The following is a 19021-nucleotide window of genomic DNA, read 5'->3' as shown; positions in this document are numbered from 1 at the left end:
AATTAGGCAAAAACAAACCTGTACCTAACATCCCCACCCCAATCACTTTCATGTCCCACATCAGTGAAAACAGAATGGCTGCTCAGATCACTGATTAACCAGGCAGGAAGGGCAGTAGCTACACTAGCTACATGCCCTGCAGCCAGCCACTGAAAAGTCCCACCTGCTCCCAGGCTTCAGGACAACTCTGCTACTAAAGGACCACACCCCCCACGCCCCAAAAAGGCAGTAAATGCACCTGGTCAGACACGTCCCCTTCCCCCATTAGAAATGCTACTGCAATTTGTCAGACCGTAGTGATACAGCACTAGAAGACTGTAGGATGGTCAAAAAAATTCCCAAACAACCGAAGTCCAAGGAAAACTCCCCCCACCACAAGCAGGTGTAGACTCTTAGCTGGGTACCCTGCTCGCCCAGTGGCACCGCTGCTTTGGATACACAGCAGCCTTGACATCAAAATGACCTTTCACAAGTGGCATGGAAACAGCCTCATCTGGGTGGGGGCTGGTCAACAGCCCTGGGGGCAGAGGGACTGCAGGCAGGGCAAGGGCCTCGAGGAGTGACATCTCACCAATGCAAATTAAACCATGCCTTCAAGGTGCTCTATTCACTCTCCTCAGGAAGGCATCGCTTTCCTTACTGCCTAATAGGACGTTACATTATAAATTGCCAGTCTGAACATGCTGGTCTTTCTGCCAGATTTACTCAGCATAGTCAAATATAATTGTAGCCATTAAAGAGAATTTTCTCTCCCTTCTTGTTATATGGGACACCTGCATTTAATAAGAGAGACATACAAAAGCACTAGTAAAATAAAAAGCAGAGAGACATATGTACATATATTTAACAACACAAGCCTTTTAAGGCTGTGTCTGCACAAACACTTCCACTAACACACACCAGCTATCAATTTTACAGCTCTGAGCACTGTTCCCAGCTTGGCCAAGGGCAGGTGTCCAGCACGGGCCAGGCACAGCCCTCTGTATGGGTTGGGGAGCTGTGCCAAGAGCAAAGAAAAAGGCTAAGTGCAGTGGAATCTACTTCTTCCTAGGTACTAACATCATGTCCCTCCTCAGCCTGGGTTGCTGATACAACTGCTGCCAGCACAGGCCTGTTTCCCTGCCATGGAGCAGGTTTAATAGAGCTCAGTCGATGCCCCCCCACCCCCACTCTGGGCTGCCTCAGCTGGAGCTGCATGGCCACCCCTAGGATTTAAGTACTGATCCACCTCTGCAGCACACACTGACACAGGTGAATGCTGGCCTTGCCCAATGCCTCCTCACTTAACTCTAGCACGAAAAGGATTTGTGCTATTTTAGTCCCCAAAGGCCCCTTAATTTTGTGCAACCAATTTTTCCAGGCTGGACTGCACATCCTCAGTTTATTTAAAACCTGTGCAAAACCTCTTCCTTCTCCATTGGCTTTCAGTAGATTGTTCAAGACCCACACAGACTGTATTGGCAAGGCTCAGACATCAGAACAAGCAACACTACATTTCATATATTGTGCAAAACCAGGCGCCTGTATGTTCTCTTTAAGTATAATTATCTTTATGTGGGTCAGCTGCCACCCAGTTCCCAGTAAAACCAGTTAAGAGCTGGCAGATCTGTGGTATGCAGATAGGATCTTTCTAAGAACCTCCCCCTTGGGAGCATGGCAGTGCTGGATAAGAAGCAGCAGAACTTAGTCACCCATCCCATGACCACAGATATGGCGTTATGAGAAGAATCAGGACTTCAGAAGAACCAAGATTTCAGCACTACCAAGAGATTTGGGGTGCCCCCATCTTATGAGGCCCCAGCTGAAGACACCTTGAAGAACCCGCATTTTAAAGCACCAGGTCCTTTTCCAAGGGGATCCAAGGGGACTTGGTGATACCTTGCATCAAGCATCCAGATGGGGGTTAGATACTCCAAAATACCCTGTATTTTAGGAAATACAGTTTCTCTCTTTCCCAAGGTCTGAGCATAGTCCAAACCACAGAAAGGGGAGTTGTGCCAGTACAAAACATCTGAACAAGTCTCACATTTGACCAAGGGCAAGGTCAGCCTCTCTGAGCCAAGCACACCTCTGATCTCTACAGGATCCAAGGGTGACAGAGCACAAATCCACACCAGGAGCTGACCTGAAACCAACCAACACATTTCATAGATGCCACCCAAATGCCTTTCCAATGATGCTAACATTCAGGCATGCTCACTGTTTCCCAGGGGTGAGACAGGATCTAATTTAACATCAATACTTCCCTTGCAGACCCTAGGAAGCCTCTATCTGCTTTGCAGCATGCAGCTATGCCCTCTCTAGCTCCTGTTCAGGGACAAATCGCAATAATGCTCAGGAAATCACAACAGGTAAATAACCATGACCTACTGGCTCTGACCCCATAAACTGCTTCACTGAGGAGGAGCTGAGAGCTGCTTCAGTTCCATGAAGTTTTGCTTCAGTCACACTCCCTCCCAGCAAAACTCATGTTAATGAAGTTGGCTGCTCTCTCTAAGCACTTCTAAGCGTTACCCCAAAGTTTCAGGAGCTAATACAGCATGCAATAACAAAATCCAGTCGAATGCCCTGGCTGAGCACAAGCAAGTATCATCTGAACAATGTGTGCCCTAAGAGCATGGAAAGGCCAGGCAGAATTATAAAGGGGGAAGCAAATCAAGTGAGACAGCCAGTTTTCCAAGGGAGAGCAAAAGATCTTGGTATTAACACAGGGCCCTGCACAGGCACAAAGAGCGCTGAAGATTCCAAGTGTAAGAATTACAGGCACTTACAATTTACCTCTCTTTCTGTCCAGAAAACAATGCAAACAGCAGAGCTGATGAGAGGTGTCTGCTGAGCAGCTTTGGAGTCAGAGCTTTTGTCTATAGGCCAGACCCAGGCACACCTTGGGCTGTAGCAGCACTCCACACAGGTAGAACTGCAGCCTCAAAGAAATCCCCTCACTATTGAGAAATACCTCAACTCTCCCTTGTTCCTCCGGGCTGGCAGTTTTTGGTAAGAGACCCTGTTAGTCTCCTTCATAGCAGAAGCCAGGGGGCTGACAGGGTGACATACTGTCAAGAAAAGGGCTGAGTTCAAAGATTCCCTTTTCATCCATCACCAGAAAAATGACAGTAATTTTCAGTCCTTCCTCATCTCTTCAGAACCAAAACTGGCAGCTGGGAGATGGAAGCCTTTTCCATCCCTGTATTTATTTAGAGCCTGTCAGGAATCTTGGTGCCTTCCACACAGCTAGACAGACACTCACCAGCACCCTCTCCCCAAAACCACCACAACACTCTTATCTTCTTGGTCAGTGCAGGCATCCAGGCACATGATCCAGAGTCTTTGCTGACCCAAAGTTTCAGTATCAGTACCCTTTCCCTAAACATGAAGGTCTGATAAATTTTTACACGTTAGCTCAGTTTGAGGTCACAAGTAGGAAACAAAAAGCTTTTTTTGCCCATTAACATTAGTTTGTACATCTGCATGAACTCACCAATGCTGTTAGCAAGCACACTTGCTAACACCTGACATCTATACCACACTTCAGCTACAGTTCACTCAGCTGCTTCACGACTAAATCATTAGATTAACACATGGAAACGCCCATGGATTCATAGCATCCTTTCAGCCACAAGCACTCCAGAAAGAAGACTGGTTGTCAAAGAAGACAGTCTACTTACTTACGATTGTATGTGTTCTGAAAATAAAGACTTATTTTCCCACACAGATCTGAGGAGGATTTAGTTTGTTCAAAAAAAAAAAAGGGGCAGGTTTATCAGTCCTGCCTCTCTCTCAAGCATCACACAATGTAAGAAATAAAAAGAAATAAAGCCAGTCGGGCTGCCTAAGACAGAACAATTTGTACACATGCACTTCAACTATCCACAACAATTTCTTAAGCAGAGCTGGGATAAAACCCCCTATACACCAAAAAACCAACCTTGCAATGGAAGGTTTTATTACATAAACCCTACAGTGTTTATTACATAAACACTACACTATGTCACGTGCTGTTAACATTGTCACCTCAAAAATTGTGTATGGTTATATTCAACTCTGAAAATACAGTGGAAGAGAAGGGCAAGGGAAGCTATTTAGAAATTGTAACAATAAAATAAAAGATTAGAAACATGTGAATTCCAAACAGGATGGATATGAGAGGACAAGACAGTAGTTCATTATACCACAATCACAAATACCAAGAGAGTTTTATGCTATTTACTCTAAGAAAAATAAGTGAACTCCAAAACTACTTTAAAACAACAAGATGTTGTTTTTATGTCATATAACTACTGTACTGACTCAGATCACTGACTTCTGAAGCATAGATACTTGCAGATTTAACAAGAAGGTACAAGTTCACTGAATCTCCTCAGTCCCCACCATAAGCCAACTGCTCTGCAGCTGGAGCTGAACATATTAGTTCAGAACTCTCCCACCTGGAGTTCTACTTCTTATCTAGTAACATCTTTGGTCACCATCAGAACACATCAATGGCTTGGTAGAACCAATGGAATGAAATAAAGTGTAAGATCCCATCTCCCATCAGACATGACAAACTCCAACATGACAGCAAGTACTGCTTTCCTGAGGATCCTGAGGATTCCTCAAGATCACTGCCTCTGCACTTCACACTTATCTTGCTGCCTGCCTCACAGTCAGGAGTTGCTGTAGAGGTCTTGTAGGGTGCCCTTGAAGCAGCAAGCTAAGGTGAGACACGACACCATAAGTGCACCACAGATGTCAGTGCAAGCTGCAAACACACCCCAGGCACTGGATAAAAACACTGGAAAGGGCCCTGCTGCTCATAGACATCTGCAGTATCTAAGTAAAGCCAGGTTTGTATGTGTTTGTACAAGCCACAGGCACTGCCAATGCTGAGCAGTCTCTCTAGCCTGCTCACAAAGCACTGACAGTCACGGTCCTCACGAGCTACCAGGTTATGGCCAAGACAGGAGGAAGTGGTCACACAGAGACAAGAACATGTTTTCCAACACATCATAGATTTAAGTGAGGATGGAAGCAGCAAAGAAGCAAAAAAAGCAGAAGGCACCCATCATTTAAAGTCCATCCTGAGCAACCGCGATGTTCAGCAGATTATTACTTGTGCATGAGACCCAATAGAGTACACATGGCAAGAATGCTAAAATTATGAAGATGAGACAGTAACAAAATATCCTGAAAGAAAGTTCCAGTGGAAGGCACCACCAACAGGCTCCTACCCTCTACTCTTATTGTGGCTCGGAGTGCTGACAGGAAGCATGCCATCCCACCAAACTAACGGCATAAATTCCCCAAACATAGTGCTCAAAGTACCTTCTGAGAGATGTCACTGAATCTAGAAAGCTCCATTTCCCTGTGGAATGGGTCACTATTAAAAGGCCAAGAGTTTGTTTTGAGTCTCATCAGCTTTCAGTGACTTCAACTCTGCCGCTGAGTGCGGAACCACGAACTGCCATGGCAGGATACCTCAGAGATCTAGTTACTATTCAATGGCTGGACTAAGGCAGCTACCTGAGGAAGCCCACAGTTCCAGTCTGTGGCTGGATAGTCTTAGCACACTGTGTCTCCCCATCAGAACCAATGTAGAAGGAAACTTGCCCACTTATCAATTCTGAATATTCAGAGAGAATTAACTTGTCTGGTATTATGCCTCTTGCTCAGAGACTTGCTGACATATGTCAGTGTATCTCAGGAATAGCTGTGGATGCATCATTCCTGCCTATGTGCCAGTGCACTTAACAGTTAAAGACAAAGAGGAAGAATGCAGCTCTTACTGAAACCAGCAGATGCTGCGTGACTTCAAGGAGCTCTAGACTACAGCCAACATCCTTTCAGGTGACCACTGCCATCCTGTTTTGTGTTTGCACAGCTGCTAGCACAGGATCAACACAGTATCTAAGCCCAGCACTATGACAGCACAAAACCACTAGTGGCATGAGACTATGCTTTGAATCATTAGCTATTATTAATTATCAAAGAAGAAGTAGCTTCTAGAGCTTTGCAAAGTCTAATGTCAATATATGCCATGGTATTAGCATCTATGACAGACAGGAAACCTTATTCACAGTCTTCTATCCATATAAACATGTCTGGCTTTGAGTTTTTCCTCCCATGTTCCCCCTATATTTCAACACGTATAAAAATAGCTGACTTAAATTCTCTTAATTACTGTTGCTTGATGGTAGTCAGTGAAGGAAGCTGCAGTGAGATGGGAAGAGGTAAACCCCACACAGGAAGCACCAGCAGAGATAATAATTTGTCTATTTGACCTCTGAGAGAGAGGTGGGAAGTGCAACTGGACGAGGTCAGTAACAGGAAACCACATGAAAATTTATGGGCATCTCAGAGCATGTTTGTTATGGAACAACAGTTTCTCCTACCCTGCAAATAAGGTGCAGGGCCCTTTGCTCCAGAAATGAAGGATATTCTGAGCTTCTATGTGGCTGTACAACTATAGCACACCCTTACTGCTCTTGCTGTATAAGCTGTTCCCCTGGGCTTTTTTGTCTTCTTTGCTGTAGTTTGCCCATGGTGCAGCTGAGTTGCAGCCCAACTGTTGCTCTGCTTCAGCTCTAGGAAAAGGAGAAATGGAAAAAGGACCTGGGCTTTTTGGTTAAAAAATGAGAACATGCTGAGGGAAAGAAAGAAGGCAGCAGCCTCAAAGACACAAACTGGGCCTCAGATGAGTTATCAAGAAGTGTCACGCCTTCCCTCCACCTTGACCTCCCCTCCACAGAATTACTTTGTTCAGCGCAACACAAACACGTGCAAAAAGCCAAGCCTTGTTTATCATGTAGATTACCTTCAGGATCAGGTGCAACTCAAAGAGCTTTGGCAGATGCTTGGTTCACACTCATTAACTTCTCTCTAGCACTTATGGTAACTGGACCTCGGATTTTACCCAGAAGTGGAAGCACAAGAGGTGAACTATTTCACAACTCTGTTTAAACAAGTTCCTGGTTTGGTTTGCCTGTCTAGCCCACAAGTATAATAATTATACAACCTATGCTCAAAATGAGGCTGCACGTGACCTAATAATACAATAATCTTTAAAAGAGAAATCACAAACATCTCCAAGATCCATCCATCTATTAATGTTATTTTTAATTCTTAATTTCCTTCAGATAGGCCTAGGCAAAAGGGTTACTTAATTCTCTGTACAAGTATATGTACAGCACCAGGAAACATTGTGAGACAGCATTCCAGTGCTGGCTAACATGTTCTGATATGCAAAACCGCCACCAAGTAAGATTAAGTTTTCTTACACTCCTGATTCTTTCCAACCTGTTCCCACAGTTGTCAGATAAAAAGTCTCAGAAAGTTTAAATGGAGAAGCACTTGAATCATAACAACCATTATCTGACAGACCTCTCTAGAAATCATTTTGTACCAGGAGAGACTGAAATTTCCAACTGACAGACAAAAATAGCTACTGCTTGGATGAAAACTGGGGAGAAAAAAGTGCTGAAGCCAACCTCACTCAAACTACTCAATTTTTATTACTTTTCAGTGGAAACAGTGAAAAGCATTTTACCCTGGATTATGCAGCTCAGTGTGGGCCTCTAATAAAAGGCTTCATTGCAAAATTGTTTTATGACTGAGTGAAACAATGGCTTCTTTATTAAAACATTTTAAAGACTCCTGAGGGAAATGCAGAGGGCTGAAATGCCCTCAGTGAAAGGTTCATTGCCATGCTATGCACTTCTGCTGTGTAATGTTTTACAAGCCGGGCTGCTCTGTGAATGGGGAGAGTTAGTTCTCGGCTGGCAGAGGCAGCTTGCATAATACCAGACAAGTTAATCGGTAACAAACAATGCAGGAGACCTTTGTTCCAAGTGCGACACACACACATTCCACACTAAGCACATCGATGCTTCAGAGAGTTACTCATTGACATGCTTTATTAAATTGCTTGGACTATACCTTGATGCACCAAAAAGGACTAGTTTAACAGAGCTACATCCTTCTGATGTCTTCCATCCTAAACTGTTGCACTTTAACCTCGGCCCACAGATCAGCTCTTTACTAGTACAGAAGCATTTCCAGGGTGGATGATAGTGAGCACCTTGCAGCACACTCACATGTCCAGACAATGGCAGTGGGCAGCCAAGGAGGCAGCACACAGGAAAGGGCAAGGTGGCAGCCAGCAGAGTGCTTCAGTAACAGGAAGTGGTTATGGAAACATGTGTTGTGTTCCCCCCTCCAAAGCAACTGCTCCCCTGCCCACCCTGAACCGTTTGCTAAAATACCACCCTGCCCTCAGCCCCCCTGAAAAAATAGAAAGGGAAAGGAAAAATAAGACATGCTTCTCCTGGCATGATCTGGAATGTCAGACAAAGGACAGCTAGCCTCTAGCAGGTGGAATACACACTGCACCAAAAGCTTAGGAGCAGTACAGCTCTTAACACTCAGCAGAGCATTCAGTTTATACCAAGTCTCCAAGTCTGAGGAAAACTATCACGGTTTTCACTGCCCACAGCACCAGCCTGGACAAAACACTTCTGCTGAACTGGACCATCCTGTCACCGCTCACTGTACAACATCACCTCGCATCTCCCCAAGGCTGGATCCAGGCGGCTGAACTTCCAGTGCCAGAGCTGTGGGAGTCTCTGTCCAGCAGATCACCATAGCTGATCTGTCGCTAAGGGATATTACTTGTTTGCTTTAATGCCCTGGGAGCAGTAATTAAGCCAGTCTCACTGGTGCAAGGCTGAGCAAAGGAACAGAGAGCCTCCAGCAGTTTGTTGTACAGTCAGCCAGTCCCCAGCCCTACACCTGAACACCAGTGTAGAGCTGAAATTCAAAGAAGTGATAGGGAAAAAACCAACCGTCATGACAGCTCTCTCAGGAGACAGATGAAACCCAATCTTTGATAACAGCAGTCATCCCCCTTTGATAGGTTATTTTCATGTCTGTGAGTGCCACAAATAGCTCTGAGGCAAGGGAAAAGGCCAGCAAACGATACTCGAGGAGGTCCTCGCTCCTGCCTGTCTGGAGAGCTGCCCGTGACGCTGAAAACTGACCCGGGGCCGATGCCCAAGGAGGAGCCTGACGCACCCGGTGGCCTTGCGGCGGCCACACGCCGTGCCAGCTGAGAGCACCCGTGGGGACACAGGATTGGGAAGGCAGTTGGCACATCCCCCACTCCCACGAAAAGTGGCTTCAGAGGTCACCCCCCTCTGCAGTTCCACTCGTAGCCGAGCAGGCACACAAAGGCGCGGGTAAGCACACACCCCAGCAATTGTCCCGATATTGTCCAAGGATTAGTCACCTAATAACAGCGTCGCCCTCGGCAACAGGGAGAAGGCTGTTTGACCCAGAACTCAAGTTTTACCCATCCCACAGCAAATCCTTTCTCATGCATGTCTCGCTGAGAGCAGCATCCTCCCCTGTGTGTAAGTACACACACACACAAACACATGTATGACTATTAAGGACTTGGTAATTATGCAAAGAAACCCCATGAGACTGACTGATTGCCCCAACACCATGGCACAGGAACACAAAGCCAGCCTGGGTGGCTCAGCAGGCTGCACCGCAATGGAGAACCCTTTTAGTTCACCCAACATGTGTGCATTCTATGATCCCCAGAGTGATCTTCTGCACTGCAAATGCCCTTATAGAACTGCTCACATACACAAAAAACCAAACCCCAAAACCTTCAACTGCACAGCAACAAGTTACAGACAGAGTGTGCCAAACCCCAGGAATTCTGGTTTTGTTATAACTGCAGTTCTAGGCTACCAGTTTTTTAATTATGTGGTTTCCTGCATAATCTGAAATATACTGAGCCACTTGAGACCCGGGGAACTGAGGTGTGTGTACAGCACCACCTCCTGTGGGAAATTTTACTCACTGTAGTTTCAGTGATTTGAAGGAGGCCTTTGTGATTGATTTTTAATTTGCCTTCACTTCTTTAAAGAGGGACACAGACTGTGAAGTCTGGTAGCCACAATACTTGTATCACTGCTTTGATTAAGAACTATTCTAGGAATGATCAATTTTAAGGAAACTTCTTTTGTCTAGAGAATGATGATTCATCAGAGCCAACAGTTTGCAAGCTTCTATTTCATCAAGATATTTATCAGAAATGTTCCTCAGGTCAAAGATGGTGAGATGAAAAACAGAATCATCTTCCACCACATGTAGATGACACATCTCTAGTCAGTGAAACAGAGCAGCTCGGTATATATGCATGTTCCAGTCCTGGCTCTACTTGACTCAGAAGGAACAGGAAAGCAGGTGAGTACTGTAATTGCTTTCTCCAAATAGTACCTGCTTTATACAAAACAGAAAAAAAACTTGATGAGAGGTAGAGCTGTACCTGCTTTGATGTGGGAAACAAATGCAACTGTCTGCTCTGAATGAATGTCCAACACAACATCAGCTGCTGGTTGACCCTTCAGTCACGAAACTGCATCATCTCACAAATACTCCATTGCTATCAGTCTCCCTTCTCTACTCTTCCTCCTTTCTTTCCTCTTCTCATTAAAATGGGAAACTGATGACAAGGCTGAGAAAACAGACTGTTCTGAGCTAGTTGTGTCTTCTCATTGTCGCTTGTAAAAATACATTTTGTACTGATAAGAGGACACACAAGTCTATAAAGTGAATAAGTAAGTGCCTGACCTAGTAAGTCAAACAACTCATCTAAGAGATGAGGGCAATATTCACATTTCTGTATCACTAAACTAGGAATAAAAAAGAGCACTTAAAGTTCTGCAAATTAAAATACACTGATTTTACTACTGTGACCAGCTGCATTTAAGGTTCAACTACATCTCCCCTCCTTTCTTGAGCCAAAGTGAGTTATTCATTAACTCTGATATTCTTTAGTCGCTGCCTAAAATGTGAAGTCATTTGTAAAACAAAGACAGGAGTTAAGGGTCATACTGGTGGGAGCAAGTGCTCGTATTTGCTTTTGGGGTTGGTTTGTTTGTTTGAGAGGATTTTAAGATTAAAAGTAAACTTTCCTTTTTTCAGATCCATGGAAAGGAAGTCTAAGAGAAAAACACTGAAAAACTGCTGTACTACATTATTTAAGTATAGTGTTCTAAACTAGGTGCACAAGCTGACCCTCACTTAGTTAGTCCTTGCTGTTCCCAAGACAGTGTTCTGTCTGCTCTCACCAAGTACTCCTTAGTCATGATTTTTGAGAGAAAGGTTACAACCTTGCCCTTCCTAGGGACAGTCAATCAAGTGCAAAACACCAAAGCCACCTAGAGTTTGGCTATTAACTTCAGGAAGCATTTTATCTATTATCTAATTCTCAATTACCTAGCTCATCTCCCCTAAGGAGTCTCCATTTATGGACAATGAGACAGCAGTTGCTATTGCAAATTCTTCAAATTTCAGCTGGGTGATGAAAACTGAAGAGAAAGGTGGAGAAATCTTAAGATAAACAGTGTGTTGCACTAAAAGTACCAAAGTTCTCAGGAAGGCACCAGTGTAGTGTGTTCCCTTCTACAAGGGAACACGCTTCTGTTGTGCTTCCATAAACACTATGCATTTTAAGACCCATCACAGAATACTTGGTCAACCAGGGATCTCCCCTTTCCATCTCCATTTGGTTCTGGAAGTTCAAAAGGCACAGAACCAATTAAGACACAAAGCAACCTATTCAGCTTTCCATACACAGCGTCAACAGCAGAAGTTTCCTCCACGTTTCCTCCAGGATCCCTTGGGCACTGCAGGCCCTGCACCCACCCTGTGTGCACACAGGACACGAAGCCATGGCAGGAGTCAGGACTGTGGCAGGGACACCTAATAGCTGCTTCAGCATTAACAGTGTAAATACTCCACACACCAACCAACAGGTACAATCAAAGCTTCCTTTGTACAAACTCACTGTGCTCAATTCAAAACATTCACTGCTTTATTTACTCACTAAACAACATTGAGTGATGTCCTTTACAAATGCAGACTTAATCTGGGCTGTTACAGAAGAAACTACAGATTGATGAACAGCAATATTCTGCACACAATTATGCCCACGGTAAAAAAATATCTTAGATCCCTTTCCCAAAAAAAATACAATCAATAAGCTACTGTTAAAATGATCAGACTGCACCAGGAACTGCAAGGTGTGTAGTCAGAGTAATACCAGATCAACAACTTCAGTTATGACTGAGCTGCAGGACTTGAAAGACAAACACACGTAATGGAAATCCTTGAGAAAGAATGCCAGCCTCAGTTTTTGTTTTGAAGAAGCAATTCTTGCCTCACTTATAGTAGCTCTAAACTCAATTTAAACAACCAGCAAAACCTACTTTACACCAATGTAAGGCAACAGACAGTGGAAAATTCTGATGGAGAACTAAAATGTTCTTTGAGTGTCGGCCTGTTTGATTTTTCCCTTACAGGCTGTGCCTTTTGTTCTGTTGCCACTGGAAAGCCACGGCTGAGGAACTTTAGGCATGTGGTGAAAAAATACCCGTTTTCTCGTATAAACCCTAAGGAAAAAACTAAAAATTGTCAACTTTTCAAGACATTTTGAAAATGGTGAAAAAAGCTGCAACTTTGTATACTGGTTGCCATCATGATATTTTGAAAATGGTGAAAAGAGCTGCAACTTTGTATATTGGTTGCCATCATGACATTTTGAAAATGGTGAAAAAAGCTGCAACTTTGTATACTGGTTGCCATCCTCAGTGTTGAATTTCACTGGTCTGTGCCTTAAACTAGATGGGATTTCCTAGCAAAAGCACTTTAACCCATAGGTTATTTCATAGAGGAAGTTGGAAGTTAGCTCTTCTTCACTCCCACATGAACCCACCATTTTGGCAATGTAAAATTATCTAAGTAGGACAGCCCTTGCTGCTCAATGATTCTGCTATACCTGACAGCAGAGCACTCACAAATACATACAGACAGCAATAAATAAGCTGTGCATACACTGGAAAAGCATCTCCATTGACACAGAGATACATCCAAGATTACACACCACTTCAACCCCCTGCTATGGACCTTAGTTTTGAGGCACAGAATTAAGTGAGTGAGCTTGTTCTGGTTTTCATAGTGAGTACTTCTGTCTTTACAAATTCCTGCAATTTAACATTTTCTAATTTTATTGGACTTTAAATTTTGGCATACAAAGCCAAATCAGATAATAATTAGTAAGCTAATATAGAACACATGAAATATTAGCTGATGTGCATAAGTATGACTGTCTACAAATAAACCTAGGCCCTGTCTGGAGGATTTAAATCCCTAGTGCCTGTAATATTCCAAGTTCCACACAAGCTTACTGTAGACGCAATCTAGTTTAGGAGTCAGGGTGGTCACCCAAGAAAGGGCAAAGAAAGTGTCGCTGCAGAAGCACTGTCAGGTACTGATATTCAGACCCAAGGACACATTCAGACAAAGACAAGACTCTTGAGTTTCAATCCATTGAATACTTCATTGTACTATATTCATTCAAGAAAACTGCATAGATGATTTTTTTTACAGTACTGAGTCAAACACCCTTAATAAACTCTCTCTTTTTGTGTCTAGTCTGGCCTACAACCCAGCTACTCCACGTAGAAAACACTTACTGGCTTGAAAGAGCGTCAAGAGAAGCATTTCATTTTTCAAGTTCCTGTGAGAACATGTTTGCCTAGCAAGCCTTACCTCTAAAAGTCCATCTTCAGGCAGGTCTGTGCAGTGAACAGCATTCTGAATCTTGTCCTTCCCAAAGACAGCACGCAGAGTTCCAGGTCGGAGGTGACGGGCTAATACCTATTGAACACAAACAAATCAGAAGACCTTTGTGAACCACACTGTTCATTGTATCATGGATGCAAGAGAACCTTACAAAGTAAAATATTATTATGCTATTAAAATACATGTAGCATATTAAAGTATGTGTAGCACACTGTAAAATAAAACATAGATTGAAAGCAGCCCTCAGGAGAAGGACCTGGAATGTTGGTGGACAAGAAGGTTGACATGATCCAGCAACAGGCCAATTGTATCCTGGGCTGCATCAAAAGCAGCATGGCCAGCCAGCAGGGCGAGGGAGGGGATTCTCACCCCTGCTCCACTCCGGAGCAGAGTGAGAATCCCCTCCTGACATTCTGCATCCAGCTCTGGGGCCCCCAACGTAAGAGGATCGTGGACCTGTTGGAGTGAGTCCAGAGGAGGGCCATGAATGAAGCACCTCTCCTGTGATGACAGGCTGAGAGAGCTGAGGTTGTTCAACCTGACAACTCTCCAAGAGGACCTTAGAGCAGCCTTCTGGTACCTAAAGGAGACTAAAGCAGAGCTGGAGAGTGACCTTACCAGGACAGGCAATGATAGGGCAAGGGTGAATGGCTTTAAACTGAAAGAGCGCAGGTTTAGAAAAATACTGTGAAGAAATTCTTCACTTCGAGAGTGGCAAGACACTGAGACGAGTTGTGCAGAGAAGCTGCGGATGCTGCATCCTTGGAGCTGTTCAAGGACAGGTTAGATGGGGCTCTGAGTAACCTGGTCCAGCAGAAGGTGTCTCTGGCTGTGGCAGGAGGGTTTGGAACTACTTGATCCTGAAAACCCCTTCCAACTCAAACCATTCTATGATTCTATAAAAAGAGAAATTCCAACCTCTTCTACACACATAGCTACTGAAAAAACCATGACCACAGCTACAAATACCTGCTTGAAATTGGGCCAATCAAGCCATGTTGGGTGGCATACAGGACCCTTCATATTGCAGAAACACCTTACTGGCACTTTCATCAACACAGTTAGCTCATGTTAAGACCTTTGCAGCTCTCAAGCACTGGATGTGCTTGTCTGTGAGCAGATACAAATGTGCTGCTTTGCAGATTGCTTCCCTTAGCATGGAGCTACCTGCTTCAGAACATGACATTTGCGCAGTCCAGCTGCTGAACCTCCTCTCAGTCTTCTCCTTAGACACTGTGACTAGGGCCAACATCTGATCCCCTCTAAGGATCAGTCCAGACTCTACATCTTTCTTTGTTCTTTGAAATTAACATTTCAATACTCTTCTTCATCTACAATGCCAAATACCTCTTAGGCCTCTCAGAGGCCTATTTACCACAGGAGATACTCAGGTCCTGAGATAATATTCCTCCCTACATTTTCCCTGTGGTATTTCCCTCATACCCCGGAGGACTGCCTTCATTGGCTCTCCCCTCCACCATACTCTTTCTTTCAAGCCACAATGAAGTCCTGCTGTACTTCTCTGCACTATCACCTTGCACTGTGGTCTTTTAACCTCTTTCCTGCCCCACGGATGCACTTGGCCTCTCTTCCCAACACCCTGGAGGCTCTTCTCCAAGATCTATGCCACCCAGTTTTCCCTCCTTAAAACCCTTTGGATGCTCTTCCACAAGTGCCTGTGAGGCCTACAGCTACTGAACAAAGAAAAGAACTCTTTCCTTGCCAACAAAGCCTTCATCAGCCCCTTTCTGAATAGGCACTGGGTACATTAGGGTGTAATCACTTTGGAAGTGGCCAGTGCAGTTTCACTGCACCACTCCCAGGTGTTTGTTTCAGTGTCACAGCTGGAGGTTACTGTTCCCACAACTGAGTCATCAAACTGGATTGTCCAAGCATGTTTTAATTTTCAGTGTCAAATGGGTTCGAATTGACTTAATCAGTAGCTCTTAGCTGACCTGGAAAACCTTGCACATGAAAACCAGTCCATGATGCAGTCTCTTCTGGGATGGCAGTGAATGTTTTAAGCTAGTTCCAAAAGACCTCACAAGAGCATTATCTGACAAACAACACCCTCTGTCCACTTTCCAGCTTCACCCATTGTTTATGTCTCATTATCAAACTAAGACAATTGGACTTTAGCTCAGCAAGTCCTAGATATTTTCCTGTCATAACAATTAATGATTATTATGGTCTGTTACCCCCCTGGAACACAATTAAACTGCTTTAATGCTTGGGGTGTGTATAACCCAAAACATGATATGAGGAGAAGTTTCAGTTCCTCATTGTTACTGTGTGTACATCACAGGTTATACAAGACCTTTTGATATGAATGTAGGACATTTGAATAAGACACACTCAATATCAAAAGAAGTTTGCTTAAGAGGAAAGTTCAAGAGTTTCACTTAAAAAAAACGCCCCAAGGAGAAAAACCCCCTCTTCGACATGGTCCTCATTAAAGGCTTGAGATAAGGAAGTCTGCTGGAGAAACAAAAGTCACATGCCAGTTAACTACAGCTATGTGACACTTTAATCAAGCCTTCCTTCAAGCTAGTGTTGATTGCAGTAACCACTAGCTGTCAGGAAGCCAGCAATAGCACAGGAGCTTTCAATCATTTCAATGAAAGTTTGGGAATACTAGAAAAAATGGTCATGGCTATGAAACCTTTAAAAACAATTTAGAGACAGCACAAGTCCAAAAAACTAAAGCTTGGTATTTTATATTCTGTTTACTTCCTATCCATCAAAAATTCTTTTGCTAAAACTGTTCTGTCCTCCAACAGGTCCAGAAATGCTGCTTCTTATGAAAATTCCACAAGATTTTCCTTGACTCACCTTCCTCATCAAACCCACTTTTCTTTTTTAAATTCTCTTCTCTCTGTTTTTAAGAGCAGCTATGGTCTCTTAACTTACCATTTGCCCTAAGTTGTCATTTCTGCTTCACAACTGAATGGCAAAAGACATCATGTTTATTCCTGTGGACTCACTCTTTCTTACTAATGTGGGCCAAAGCTCCTGCTGTTGCACTGTGCAATCTTCTGTTCTTCCTTCCATTTTTCAACACAGTTTGCTACACATTCTAGTGCCCTCCTGAAACTCTTGAACAAAGAGGGATGCATTCTGTTCTGCCTGGAATTACACCGGGTCAGAACTGCTCAAAGGTAGGTCCTTCAGCACTTTACACTGTTAAGACCTGATTAATAAGAATCTAAATAATCTTTGTATAATCTAAAGAATCTAAAGAAATAAATACTCTAAAGAATCTAAAAATCTTTCTTGCCATTAGTTAACAAACAACATGAAACTGTCTCAGCTTACATTTACACAGCCAAAAAAAGTACAATAATTGTCAATTCCAAAGTTTTACTATTCCGCTGCTTTCTTATTACACCACTGAGGAATCACGAAGAAACAAGATCTCTGTAAATGATGGAGATACAAAGAGCTGTACAGCTCATATATTGTGTCCTTGTGTATGTATGGCTGGAAATCTTGGGAATGTTTCAGGGAAGAAGAGAATTCATTATGGAACTTACTGCTAATAGCAAGTATTAATACACACTCTTCTGGTCCATGACAGGAAGCTTACCAATCATTTTATTTATAAAGCCTCATCTGTCTCAACAGGGAGATACAAACAGTGGGCTTTGGGTTGGTTTCTCCATGCCCCACCATCCCCTCTTAAACCTTTTTCCTAAGCTTTTGGCTGAGTCTAGTTTCTGGAGTATGCATTTTGTGCAATGGTTTTCAGAATTTTTTTGACAGGAGTTGAGAGTAGGATGATGGAGGAGTTAAGAGCAGCTACAGCTCTGCCATATGCATGACAGGAGACTGATGTGTGCGTGCTGGAGCTTCATGTGCATGTGCAAATGGGGATGACACAAAACTGGGACCTCACACAAGAAGACACTGTCTGTGGCACAACAAACCAGGGCTGCTGTACCAAAAGGCTTCAGCCTTTGGTCTTATTCAGCAGGTTATTTGATCACCCCTTACAGCTGGGCTCTGATCTACAGATAGCCCTTTGAAGATCCTTATCCTGTGTGAGATACAGATGCATATATTTCATGTTTCTCTTTATCATGTAACTGTGTCCAATGCAGCACAGCCTGCACGAAGTACTTAGCACATTTCTAAAATTTTTCTATTTCTACACAAGCGAAAGGAAACAAAAATGTCACCAATGCCAGTAATATGTCAAAATCAAACTGAAAACATCATAAACATATTCATAAGCAAAGCTCATTAATTGCTTTTCTCCAAAAGGCTGTATTTTTTTCATGGGCTGGATGGAAGTTAAGTAGAATAGTAACATGTATTCCAGCCAATACTGCAGATTACAAGAAAATTTAACCACAGTGTGCTCAGCAGGTTCCTTCTTTTTTGATTTCAGATCAGCAGCATTCAGAGGATCTCCTGGGCTGCATCAGACTGCACAGATCCCTCTACACTCTCATAAACCATTTTCCTATTCTAGCTGAGCCCTGGCTGTGCCCTTGCTCCTTGATCTTCTTGGCATTCCTCATTCATCCCTTTCTGAAGGCTTTGTGTTGACTTGGTCTCACCACCTCTGCCTTCCCCACCTTGCACTCATGAAGCTTCCCTCTTCTGCAATTCTCTATGCTCTGCTGCTGTCAGCAATGAGATGGTCCCTCTCTCCCTTTGAGGGTGCCACCTAATCCATAAGGCAGAGCCAGCCTCAGGCAAACATCAAGCACCTTTCTCCTCATAAGGACCAGCTATACCCTTGTCAAGAAAACAGAACACACATTAACTGTGAACAAATAAAATAATGTAAATTCCACCATTCACTCGGAATTTGTCTGGCTGACCTTCAGGCATTGGAAAGTCTACTGCCTCATCCAAGCAAGGCACCTGAGCTTCCTCTATAGTGCATAAAAACAATCTAAAACAACATTTGCCGCACAGCAATTATGGAAGCTAAGGAAGGATAAGTGCCTCTCTCTCTTCACATCATCATAGTTCTTTAGGTGACTTTTATTTTCAAGGCATTTTAGCACCAGTCATATCAAATACTGATGGTTGCAGTAGGGAGCTGGACAAAATACTTGTTGCTCCAAGCCATCAGCAAGAAGTAACACGATAAAAGCAGTACAATCTTAGTCATACAAAACAGGATACTAGACAAGCACCTCCTGCAATGCTGATCGAAGCAACAAACACTTTATAACACTACTGTTACTGTGAGAACTCAGATCAGTCCAAGAGATTCTTCACAGAAGTTCTCATCCAAAGACAAATGCTTAAGTGTCAAAGTGACATCTGTGGTCACAGGTGACTATGTGAATGATACCAAAAGGCCTAGCTTGCCTTGGCTTGCTTCACGTTTTCCTTGCAACTCATACTCCCTCCAAACTGCAGCCAACCACTT

The 19021-nt window shown here is 43.6% G+C and overlaps 1 protein-coding gene across 1 annotated transcript in view; it reads right to left on the bottom strand.

Moving 5' to 3' along the window:
- Positions 1-19021, bottom strand: part of NME7 (NME/NM23 family member 7) — an 89203-nt gene that overhangs the window by 1336 nt on the left and 68846 nt on the right. The window contains exon 11 of the mRNA XM_084201089.1: positions 13600-13707. Within this exon, the coding sequence (XP_084057215.1) occupies positions 13600-13707 (108 nt within the window). The remainder of the gene's footprint in view (positions 1-13599; positions 13708-19021) is intronic.

This window comes from Fringilla coelebs, assembly GCF_963513975.1.
Source record: "Fringilla coelebs genome assembly, chromosome: 2".
Lineage (NCBI taxonomy): Eukaryota > Metazoa > Chordata > Aves > Passeriformes > Fringillidae > Fringilla > Fringilla coelebs.
The sequence above is the reverse complement of the archived record's forward strand: the minus strand, read 5'-3'. Positions and strand labels throughout refer to the sequence as shown.